Consider the following 11,891-nt stretch of genomic DNA (forward strand, 5'->3'; position numbering starts at 1 on the left):
GGGGTGCGGGGTCCGGCGGCCAGACCCTGGCACGGTCACAGAAGGGGATGGCCTCGTGCACACAGGATTGCGGACGGGTGTGGAAGAGGGTGGGGGCCCCCGGGATTGTGCCCCGGTCCCCACCAGGGTCCCGCTGACCCCGGGTCCCCTCCCCCGTGGTGCTAGTGTCCGGCGAGCCCTGAGCGCCCTCTGCCGGCTGGTCCTCCCCGCGTCCCTTTCTCCCCTCCTCCACCGGTGGACGCCAGTTACCCTGAAGGCAGAGCGAGATGTGGAGAATTGTGCAAGTGATTCAGACTCAAGAGACCTGAATAGGGGGCCCAGGGTTGGACACCAGTCTGCACAAAGGTCCTGAGGCAGGTAACAGGGACTTGGAGACTGACGAACAGACCTGGGGACTATAGGGTGGACAGGGCTGCAGCAGGCTTCTGAAAACGTCATTCCCTGCCCAGACTCTCCAGTGTCCACAACTGCTCCACCCTGGACCCCCATCCCTTGTTCTCATCCAGGGGCCCAGTATGAGGTCTGTTTGCCCAACCACTCTCCAAGCACAGATTTCTCAGGCATAGTGGAGGCACTGTTGGTTTTATTATGGACCTGATTCTGAAAGGTTCCACCTGGAGTCCTCCTAGTTGGGCACTCAGCTGGCCCACATCCAGCACACACTGACAGCTTCAAGGGGGCCCAGGCCCAGGTGTCTCCAGCCTATGGATACTGCTCTCATCTTGGGCCTTGACTAGCCTGAGGATGGGGTAGCCTGTGTTCCCCATGCCTCTGGGCCAGACAGTCCATCCATGGGGCTCAAGTCTTCATCTCCTGCTGGGGAGACTGGTCCTCACATGGGAAGTCTTTAGATGGGCTCATGTCCAACTGGGCCATGATGAGCCCCTCCTCTTCAGGGCCTGGTGTCAGGGCATCTCCTGATGTTAAGGTGGTTTCCTGGTCTCCTTCCTCAGCAGGGAGCTGGCAGCAGCCAAGGCCCCACCCTGGACGAACCTCACAAAGTTGTCCCCAGCCAGCGGCCCCAGGGCATACAGGCCATCCTGGTGAGTGCTCTCATGGGTGAAGGGGTCCACATCAATGGGATTCCTCTTGGGGCTCAGTGGCTGATCTGGGTCTATGACCAAGTCAGCACCTGCCCTGGGGAGGTAGGAGAGGTTGGGGTGGGATCCAATGAGGACCAGTACCATGGAGACCCCAAAGAGCTGCTGGCCCCCTTGTGGGTCCTGGAACACTGCCTGGTGGTCCTCCTTGAAGAACAGCGGCCGGTGCTCAGGGAGGCTTCGGTAGCCCTCATAGGGGCTGGGTGACAAGATGGATTGATCACGCATCATCTGGTGTACCTTGTGGTATTCAGGGTATAGCATCTTGGGCAGCTGGTTGAACACCAGGCCAGGGTCATGGACAGACCGACGGAAGGCATGGATCACCTGGATGTTGTAGTGGCGAGCAAAGAGGACAGCATCGGCTGCAGACAGCCCAGCGCCCACAATCAGCACCGGGTCTGAGTTTGGGTTCACAGTGCCTGCCCGCAGGGCTGCCTCCAGGGCTGACAGCTCATGGTGCACGAAGGGCAGGGTCTCCCCTGGGATGCCTAGCCGGGCTGGGCTGTCAAAGGTGCCCGTGGCCAGGACAACATTACGGGCCCACAGTGAGAAGGGCTGGTGACTCTTGTCCTTAGCAGTTAAGTAACCTTTCACTAGGAAGAGGGGGTGGGGTGCTTGGGCTTCAGGGCTGCCATGCTCAGACTCTGCCTGCTCCACGGCAGTGACTACAGCACCAGACACAAAGTTGTGACTTAGATCCTTCTTGGTTACGTAGTCCCTGTAGTAGTGGGCGATGTCACCCGCTGTAGCTCTGCTGTTGCGGAGACCTCTGAGGAGGAAACAGATGTGGGAGCTGGGTGTCAGAGACAGGCCCGGAGGTAGGCAATGCCAGTGGTGGCGGCACTCCTAGCTGAGGCCAGGCTTCACTGTCACTGCGTAAAGTGGGGCTAACACAGGGAGCCTGAAACGCCCTGTGCCTCAGTTTCCCTACTTGTGAGGCAGGGTGGTGAGTGTGTCAAGAACATCCCACGAGGCCTTGGGAGATTCTACAAGGTTGGGTGCAAACCAAGTGCCTAGACGGGAACTTGAGCATGGTAGTGACATGTCTGGACTGGCCAGCCAGTGATGTCATTACCCCAATGGATAATAACAGTCCAAAATCTAGTGACTACCAGCACTCAGGAGACTGAGGCAGGAGGATTACCAGTTTAAGGCCAGCCTTGCATGGCAAGACCCTGCCTCAAAAACTAAAAAATAAAACATAGACCCCAAAGGTCTATGTAAATGTAGTAAGATCTCCCATCTATACAGTTCAGAATGAGGCCAAGGGTCTATACAGCTAAAGTGAAGAGCTGGGCTGAACTGAAGGAGGGGGAACGAGGGGGGAGTGGAGGGCAGTGGGGTGCTGGGCAGCAGCCTCTGAATCTGGCCTTGAGTGCCATGGCAAGGTGCTCCTCTGGTGCTCAGGGCTTCCCTACCCTTTCCTATAAGTCACATCTTCCCCATCCCCGTACCCCCCAGCTGAGGACTGAACTCAGGGCCTTGTGCATGCTAGGCCAGTGCGCTACCACTGAGCCTAATCCCCAACACTCAACCGGTGAGTCACATTCTGATTAGTGTGAACTTTAAAATATCCCATTGAAGCCCTTAGCAGGTCCTGGGCCACAAGGAAAGGCACAGGGGGATGCACCATCATTTCTGCTGCCATTTGCATTGTATCTTCCCTTTCCAGGGACAGTGACTACAGGGTCTGTGGTGCTGGTAGGGCCATGGCTTTGCATAACCTCTGACCTCCCTGAACTTATTGTATGACTCCACATGACTGCAGTTACCCAGTGCAGGCACGTATGACCAAGGGTGAATCAAAGGCCAGGATTCACCTAGGCCACCCAGGAGCTTGGAATTTGTTTCTGTCTGTCATTCCCCTCTCCTGTTTTTCTTTGTTTTGTTTTGTGAAAACTGACAACTGTCCTAAGAGGCTACCCACAGGGTTGTTTCTCACAATGACACACAGAAGAGAGGCAAGTGGCTGGCAGTGGATCACTATTGCTGACCAGGGGCATGGCCTCTCTGGGAATATTACAAAACCATGTAAAGGGAAGGCTACAAGCACTGTAGCTTCACCATAAAATAATTCTGACAGGTGTTATGCATCAAAGGCAAGAGAAGCATATGTTCTTGTCATTCACAAGCCTGACATCCCTCCTCATCTGCAGGGAGAGTCCACCACAGCTAGAACTAGAGAGGCCATCTGTATCTGTTAGTAGGGGAGTCTCCTCTACCCGCCCAGCCTTCTGGGGCCCCTTACCTGCATTTCTTCCGCATCCAGTCCTTAACCTGTAGGTCTGGGAGACTCATCCACTGGCCTTGGCTCAGGGTCACCATGGAACCTTCAATGGACTGCAGAGAAAGTTGTTCTCAGGCCCAGCCAGGACACATAGCACCCCTCCCCAGGGCTGAGACAGGAGACACGGGAAGAGAAGAAAAGGAGATAAGGGGAGAACAGGGGTGGCTCCAAGATGACACTCACATGCCAGGCGCCCCCAGGGAGGTTCTGCCCCAGGACAAGGTGGGGGACAGCACGCTCCTTCTGCCGCTTCCAGGTGAGTACGGAGTCCATGCTGCCTCCAAAATCTGTGTCGGGGCGCAGGAGGGCATCAAAGAGCAGGGCCACAGGGCTCTGGCTTCGGCCTTCAAGGCCTTCAGAAAGGTACTCCAGATCCTGAAGAAGGTAAACGGGTCATATGGGACCTCCAAAGGGTAGCAGAGTCCCACTTGGAGGCTGAGGGAAACTGGTTACACAGACACCTCTATGCTGGGTATTTTTGGGGACTGTCACTGTGGTCCTTCTGGTAGCCCAAGGACCCCAGTGAGTGTTCTGAGAGGGAACCCTTCATTGAGAACCACATAGACTGCTGACATGGTATCACTGGTCTCAGAAAACCAGCCAAGCGGCTCAGGCCCTGTTTTATGGTTGGTTTTTTAGGCTTCTCTGTTATGTGCTTGGTCTTCCAGGGACCCCTAGCTCTTCCCTAGGAGAATACCCCTCCCACACTCATGTGTCAGACTCACCTGGTCCAGGATGGAGACCCCTGGAGCCTCAGCCAGCTTTCTCTGCAGCAGGGGATGCGGATGGATGGTGCCTGGCTTCACGTAGGGGATGTGGCCAGACAGCAGGTAGGACAGGCAGATACCAGAGGGACCATTGCCTGCAGAGACAGGATGGGGGGTCAGGGCGAGTTGGCTTGGCTGGCTGCTCTTTCAATATGTGAAACATGTTTCTGTGTCAGATGCCATGTGTAATAATAAACAAGAAATAAACTAATGAGCAATGGTCAAAGGCTTCCTGTGTGTGGGTCCTATGTGAAAGGTTTCTAAGCACACTTCTGCAATGATGTCAGTGAGGAAATGGGCACAGAGAGGTTAAGTAAGTGGCCTATGCTCACACAGCTGACAAAAGCTAAGCAGGGCTTCACACTCACAGAGACAGGAGACAGACCCTATAGCCATGATGCAAGCCTGAAACTTCGGAGGCTGAGGCAGAAGGATCTGAAGTTCAAGGCCAGCCTGGGCAACTTAGTGAGCCCCAAAAAGTAAAAGGAGAATGGAGGTGTGGTCCAGAGGCAGAATGATAGCCTAAGCCAGGAGGGCTGTGACAATGGTCCATCAGTGGGTTGGACTGCTCCAAGCCCTGTGTGTGTGGGGTGATGGCTGTTTCTGAGTCTGAGTGGACCTAAACTCCTCCTAGCTGGATCAGAGCTTCCTCTGCTGGTCTATAATCTCTCCCCTGTTCTTATTGCCTTTCATCTGTTTTTTACTTTTTTTTTTTTCAAGACAGGGTTTCTCTGTGTAGTTTTGTAGATCAGGCTGGCCTCACACTCACAGATCCACCTGCCTCTGCCTCCCCAGTGCTGGGATTAAGGGTGTGTGCCACCACCGCCCAGCAATCTGTTTTTACTTTTAAAATGTCCATTCACCTGATGCTTTCTCAGTCTAGTAGAACAGAGACAGGAACCATGGGCCCTATCTTTGTGTTCCCCTGTGGGCATCTAGCAGTTGTGGACATAGTGCTAGCCCCATGGTAAGCACACCAACTTCATTTAAAGACAGCCACCTAGAGGCCAGCCTCAGCCTTGCAGGCCTCAGACCCAGAGGTCCCCAGAGCACCAGTGTACCCCGCCAGTGTGACACTTACCAATGATGACCACTGGGAGGGGCTCTGAGCTGCTGGCCCTGAGGGAGTCACGCCTCCAGGAGCTCATAGCTGGGGTTGGAGTTCAGCTTGAGGCTGGCAGCTGACCTGGAGCAGAGCAAAGGGAAGCCCATATGCTTAGGTGGGGGCAGGGACTACACAGCCACTTCTCAGCTCCATCCAGGCACTCAATGCTGAGTGTAGGACCCCGGGGGCAGCCTCATCTTTCCTTCCTCCCCTCTCATATTCTCTGCATCCAACATGCCCATCTCCAGCCACATGGGGCATCTGTCCTCCTCCCTAGCTGCCTGGGGACCAGGAGCCAATATCTCTACTGAGTCTTATGCTATCTCTTCCTACTTCATCTCAGGGAGTGGACTCCATGCCCAGTAAGGGGGTGGGGGAGAGTACCAGAAGACATCTTTGGTAGCTACCACGCCACTACCGCACTGGCCTACACAGTAGCTTCCTTACTGTTTACACTGGCTCATTCCCAGACCTGGAGCTTCTGTAGGCTGTGAAAGTAGGAGAATATTCTGGAACACCTGCTTGGGTGGATTTACTGCTAGGAAGGCCTTGCCTGACTTCTTGCTCAGGGTGGGACTGGACCTTAGACTTGAGGAGATTCTGACAGCTTAGATTTGGGAAAATGCCAGCAAGCCCAGGGTTCTGGAGTTCCTGCGCGCCCCCTGCTGGTCACAATGCCTAATTGCTCAAAGCATCGGAGCTGCTTTCCCAGACTGGCAGCAGAGGTGGAGTAGTAGCCTCCCCCAGGAGCCACAACCCCGTGTCTATAACCAGGGGCCATAAACAATGTTGGACCGTGAAGGAAAGTTGGGTAGTAGGGGTGATGAGCTCCTCCAGCGGCCTGTCTCTCCCACACTGACCCTGAGTGAAAGCTGCTGGCAGGACTTTACCCCAAGGCTAACTGATGATTAAGATCCTGAGCTATCCTTCAGATCTCTGAGAGCTGCAAATTCACCCAGTAACAGCACACTGGTCTGAGGTCACATCCCCTCTAACAGAGGAGGTGGAAATCTGAGGGTTGTATATGAACTCTCTGGTTTGCAAAAGTGGCCAGCCAATGACGCATCTTTACGCAAATCCTTCACGAGCCAACAAAACACAGCTGAGGCTGAGTGTGACTTGTATGCTGGGACACAAACACCAGCATCTCCCATCAGGCAGGTCCAACCAGTTAGACAGGACAACTGACCTCACAGCAGCTACTGTTGGCATTCAGTGCTCCCCTGCTGGTGGCTGTATAAGGGTGAGCCCCACAAGGGGAGGAGTAGCCCACCAGTGGGACATGCTCCTGCACCTCACTGTGGCCTCATGGGTGGTCTCAAAAACCATCTTCCCGACTTCAGTTGTGCTCAGGTTTGGGACAGCTTCCCTGACTGTAAAGAAGGTGCCCTGAGTCCCCAGCACCCTCTGAGTCCTCCTCCTCCTTCCTGGGAGAGTGCAGGTGGCTTCCTGCTGATATTAGAAACCACATTGCCTTCCCATACAGGGCTGAAGAGGATACTGGAGTAGCATGACTGATGGCAATAACTGTAGCAGCCAATGCCAGGCATTGCCAAACTTCTGTAGAGCTGTTGCCACTCCAGGTCCGAACCCTCTACACATACCAGTTTATGCTTATACTATTTATCTGGTGTAAAAGTACTCTTTTGGTCACTCAAAATTTACAGAAAAAGAGACTGAGGCTGGAGAGCTTTGCTTCAAGGAACCTGTCCTACATCTAGTCAGCTGAACTGGACTTGAGCTGGGCCACCCCATTCCAGAACCCTTCTCTGTGCTCCTGCAGATGTAGGGGCCAGAGGCTCATGCAGTGTGTGGTTGTATGCAATGGCCTGCCGCAGGGCCAGTCACTGACTAAAAGGTGCAGCCATGCTCAGAGCCTTGGGGATTCAGGCTGCAGTTCCTGAATGGCAGTCCCCTCCCCAGTGCATGTCAAAGGGCCTGGGGTTTCTCCCTCCTATCTTCACTATCCCCAGGAACAGCAGCAATGAAGTGTAACACCCTGGCTGGGTGTTTCCTATGCATTGTCTCCTTTAATTCTCATGACAACCCACTTCTCATATGAGGAGACTGAGGCTCCGGGGGAAAGCCATGCCCCCAAAGTTTCAGAGCAGGCAGTTAACAGAACTGAAATTTGATCCCTGTGGGTGGAGTCCTACTAGACATTCCAACACCCCTGAAAAGAACATGCCAACCATCCCAGAGACTTGAGGTGCCAACCCTTTCCCTCACTGTCATACCCCAGCATACAGCTCCTCACTGGTGCCAGCAGGAGGCCCTGTCTACACAGGCCAGCTCCAAGGAGATACCCAAGTTGCTTCACAGGAAGTAGGATGGGCTAATACACTGGAGGACTTTGCACTCCAAGACCAGGCCCCTTTCCCAGCACAGCTGGCAGAGGCTACACCTGGAGCGGCTGGATGCCATACAAATGAGGTCACCACCAGGCCTGGACCCCTGGAGGTCACATCCTCCAAGCTGCTCACCCTCACAACCACGCACAAATACTGCTACACATTTATAAAACAAAACTCCATTCTCGGGCTATAGTTTGTAGAGGTGGAATAAGCTGCCTGGTTTGAGACTGGGTCCAGGCTGGCTTTAAACTCCATCAAGCCTCTGAGGGCCTCGAACTCTTGATCCTCCTACCTGAACCTCCCAAGTGCTCAGATTACAGGAGTGAGCCCCTCACCCCACATTAATGTGACGGTGTCTTTCTGAGACCCTCTGGCCAGGCAATGGTGACAGAAAAGTTAATACTAAGTTGCTAGTGTGAGGGGCCAGGGAGATGGCTCAGAGGGTACAATGCTTGTCTCACAGCATGAGGAGCTGGGTTAGGATTCCTGATGACCCTGTGAAAAGCAGATGTCTACAATCCCAGATCTGGAGGGAGACACCCTGGAGATTATAGGAGAGCCAGGGAAATGGCCCAGCAGGTAACTTGTTACATAAGGGTGGTGACCTGGTTTGAGCCCTAGAACCCAATAAAGATGGGAGGAGAAAACTGACTCCTGACCCCTGAGGGTGATTGATTGACCTCCACATTTTCTCTAGTAAGAAAAAAAAAAAAAAAAAAAAAAAAAAGATTAAAAAATAAAGGTGGTGTCCCATCCAAGTACTAACCAGGGCCAGCCTGATCTACAAAGTGAGTTCCAGGATAGCAGGGCCACACAGAGAAACCCTGTCTTACATAAACCAAGATAAATAAATAAATAATAAAGGAAAAGAAGGTGGACAGTGATTGAGGAAGTTGCTAGGCATTGACCTCTGACCTCCACAGGTATGAGCACATGCACCCATGCACATAAAAAATGACAAGTAGAATTTCTCAGAATTGTCCATAACTGTCCTGGTGTCACACTGCAGATATTTCTGAGGTTATGAAATTGTCACACTGGTGAGGGCTGGGGCCGTGTACCATTTGCCTCCAAGACACTCAAGCTGGGGTTTCTTATCCCCACTACACAGAGAAAGAAACTGAGGTAGGGTGGAGGGAGGCATCTTGTCTAGGTCTCAGACAGCCTAGTTTGGTCCCCTTCCCCTTCATTCCCAAACAAAGCAACAAGTAACAGTGTCAGCTGCTAGTGACACAAAGTCCTGGGGCGTGAGGAAGTGTGCTGTCAGCCAAGGATTACCTGGCCTTAGTCACAATGAACACTTATTCCAAGTGCCAGCCCCACCTGAGCTCCTCTGAGGAGCAAGGCTAGTCACACTTCTTCCTGCCAGAACAGCTACTCCATGGGCTGGATGAGGCTGCCGGGGAGAGTGGCCCAGGCACTTGGACATGGACATGGCTGGGAGGAGCAGGGAGAATTCCCAGAGTCCTGCTCAGGACCAGGTTACTTACTGCCCCGCTGCCCTGTCTGGCTCCCCCTGCCCCACGGCTATCACTTCCTACCCACAGCCTTGCCCAGGCCACTCACCTGATGGGCAGTAGTTGGAGGGAGCTGTGAGCCTGGGTTGGCAGGACACTCAGAGGAACTTGATCAGAGTGAGGGACTTGGTCACGGTGACCGGCTGCTGGGACAGGATGCCCATTAGACCTGGGGATCCCAGAGGCTGTGAGAGGCTCAAGGCTAGCAGGGGTATTTCACTGCAGGGCTGGGAGGAGGCGGAGGCAGGGGCGGGGCCAGGAAAATCACTTTCATAAGCGTGAGTCAGCAGGGGCCCCTGGGTGAATGAACTTGCCCCTGGCCAGCCTTAAAGGGCCCCTGCTGGTCAGCCCCCTTTCTGGGCTCAATCTGAAGGAGGAACTGTGACCCTTGAAAGAGATCACCTGGTCTCTTCCCTATGGCCCCTGAAGTACCGGGTGCAGCTAGCTCTTCTACCAGGGTCTATCCGCTTTGGTGGTGGTAGTGGTGCGGGAGCAGAAAAAAGTCCTCAGGCACCAGCCTGACCCCTGGTAATCCCTACTCTGCAATTTCTTGGTTGGAGGCTCTGGACAAACCTCAGTTTCCCTATCTGAAAAATGGGTTTGAGCCTGATTCCTTCCTGGGCTGGGTGTGTGTGGGTCAGGGGGTTGTGTGGCATCATCCTGGTCCTCATAGACTTCCTTTCCTGTGAGGGGGTCACACCACCTGCTGAACTATTCTTAAATTCGCTGAATGGAAGCTTGGTCCTGGGGTGGCATTGTTTGCTGCTTACTCGGTGGGGGAATATCACTCCCCACACCAGTATTCAGTGTTTGCTCAACAGAAGGAAGTTGGGTAAGGGTTTAGGTCCCTGTAGACCTTAGTGGCTATTACCTGTTCCTGTCATTATCAGCTGTCACCCTCATAGTCCTCTCTGCCACCAGGACCAGGACTGGGGGGTGTGTGTCAGGCTCTTGCTCTAAGAACCAACTTTAAGAGAAACTCCACACACTAATCAAGAAGGTGACACTTAGGCGCAATTTTCTAAAAAAGAAAAGAAAAAAATTAAAAAGATGAATACAAACGTCAGATAAAGAACCCTTCAGTTGTAAAGAAAGACAGGTCCTTAGGCCCACCTTGTGGGGCAACCTCCAGCTGGGACAGTCTTGGCTGCTAGAACACATTTTTATTTAAAAATTTGATACTTTGTTTTCCTTGCTTAAAAAAATTATTATTTAAAATGCTGCTTATAGGCACAGGGAAGTAGTTCAGTAGAATCCGTGCCTAGCATTGCATGAGATCCTATGTTAAAGCCCCAGTGCCCCCCCCAAAAAAAAACCTTCCACAAAACTCTGCATGCAATCATATGCATATGTTCAAACCTGGGCTTAGGCTGGGAGATGGCTCGGTGGCAGAACACTGGCCTAGCATGCTCAAAGCCCTTGATTCAATCCCCAGTATTGCTACACACACACACACACACACACACACACACACACACACACACACGCCTACCACACATCACACACATACAACCACACAAACACACACATACTACATATCACACAATACACACCACACATCACACACATACACACACCACACCCCTACCATACACCACACATACACCAACCACACAGGTACACACACATACACACACACACACACCCAAACACACACACTCTTACCATACACCACACACACCCACCAACCACACAGGTGCGCATGCACGCGCGCACACACACACACACACACACGCAAACACACACACCCCTACCATACACCACACACACATACACACATACACACATACATACACACAGACACATACCCCCCACACACCACACACACATCTCTGAGCCCTAGTTTGCAATAGCAGTCTCAATAGGAGAGTCTTCCCCAAGGAATACATGGTGCCAAACCACCACCTGGCAGAGGGGCACCTCTTGTAGGGGTGATGTAGAGGGAGAGCATCCTGGGTAAACAGGTAGGAGGCAGTGGTGGGGTGAGTACTGCTGGCTGCTGACCTGGGTTTAGGGGAGAGGCCAGGTACTTGCAGCCACAGCCCAGGTATCAGTTCATGGACGCCTTCCTCCTCTTCCTGCCTGGCTTCCTCCTCCTGTAATTTATGCTTAGGGCCCTGTGATCTGAACTTTGGTTTAAAGTTCTGGTGTCTTCCTTAAAATTCTTGGTCATGCATTCTTCATTTTCCAATTGCACTAGGCCAAGTAGCCTCCCCCAACCTGAGTGGGAGCGGCCTTGGGAGGAGCTGTTGAGACACTCCCCTCAGAGGGTTAGTTTACCCAGGCCTAAACCATTGGACCAGGTAGTACAAGCTTCAGAGAGTCCCTGCTATAGGCCTCAGCTCAGTGCAGGTGTGCTCTGTGGCCTGGGCTGAGGGAAACCCCCTCTCCGCACCTCTGCAGTCTCCAAGTGTATTTCCCACACATCAGGACCCGGAGCAGGCTCTGAACTCAGCGAGAGCTGGAGCACAGTTGCCCGGCACAGGTCTGCCACTGGGTCTGGCTCCATCCCATCTTGACTTTCACATCCCACAGTGCTTGGCTGCAACTTGCCCATGCTTTTGGCTATGTAAACTGAGGCAAAGAGGGCATGTACCCAGGGTCAGGGTCTCCTGGGTATTGGAGACTAGAGGCAGCCAGAGGCCAGAAACTGGAAAGCCAGGAAAGAGGGACTGGCCTTTCTCCAGGCTGGCTCCGCCCATGGTCCTGGCCTCTTACTGGAGTTGGCTGATAGGCACCTTGTGGACTGGACTTTCTC

General features: G+C 53.3%; 1 protein-coding gene across 1 annotated transcript; it reads right to left on the bottom strand.

Moving 5' to 3' along the window:
- Nucleotides 1-552: 552 nt before the first annotated feature.
- On the bottom strand, nucleotides 553-9,259 carry Osgin1 (oxidative stress induced growth inhibitor 1). Its single transcript, XM_051201427.1, has 6 exons — nucleotides 9,183-9,259; nucleotides 5,239-5,343; nucleotides 4,116-4,252; nucleotides 3,574-3,765; nucleotides 3,352-3,443; nucleotides 553-1,872 (listed from the first exon to the last, which is right to left on the bottom strand). The coding sequence occupies exons 2-6, from the start codon at nucleotides 5,303-5,305 to the stop codon at nucleotides 924-926; spliced, it is 1,437 nt and encodes a 478-aa protein (XP_051057384.1). The 5' UTR covers nucleotides 5,306-5,343; nucleotides 9,183-9,259; the 3' UTR covers nucleotides 553-923.
- Between the last annotated feature and the right edge of the window lie 2,632 nt (nucleotides 9,260-11,891).

Source organism: Phodopus roborovskii, unplaced genomic scaffold, assembly GCF_943737965.1.
Source record: "Phodopus roborovskii unplaced genomic scaffold, PHOROB, whole genome shotgun sequence".
In the NCBI taxonomy this organism is placed as follows: domain Eukaryota; kingdom Metazoa; phylum Chordata; class Mammalia; order Rodentia; family Cricetidae; genus Phodopus; species Phodopus roborovskii.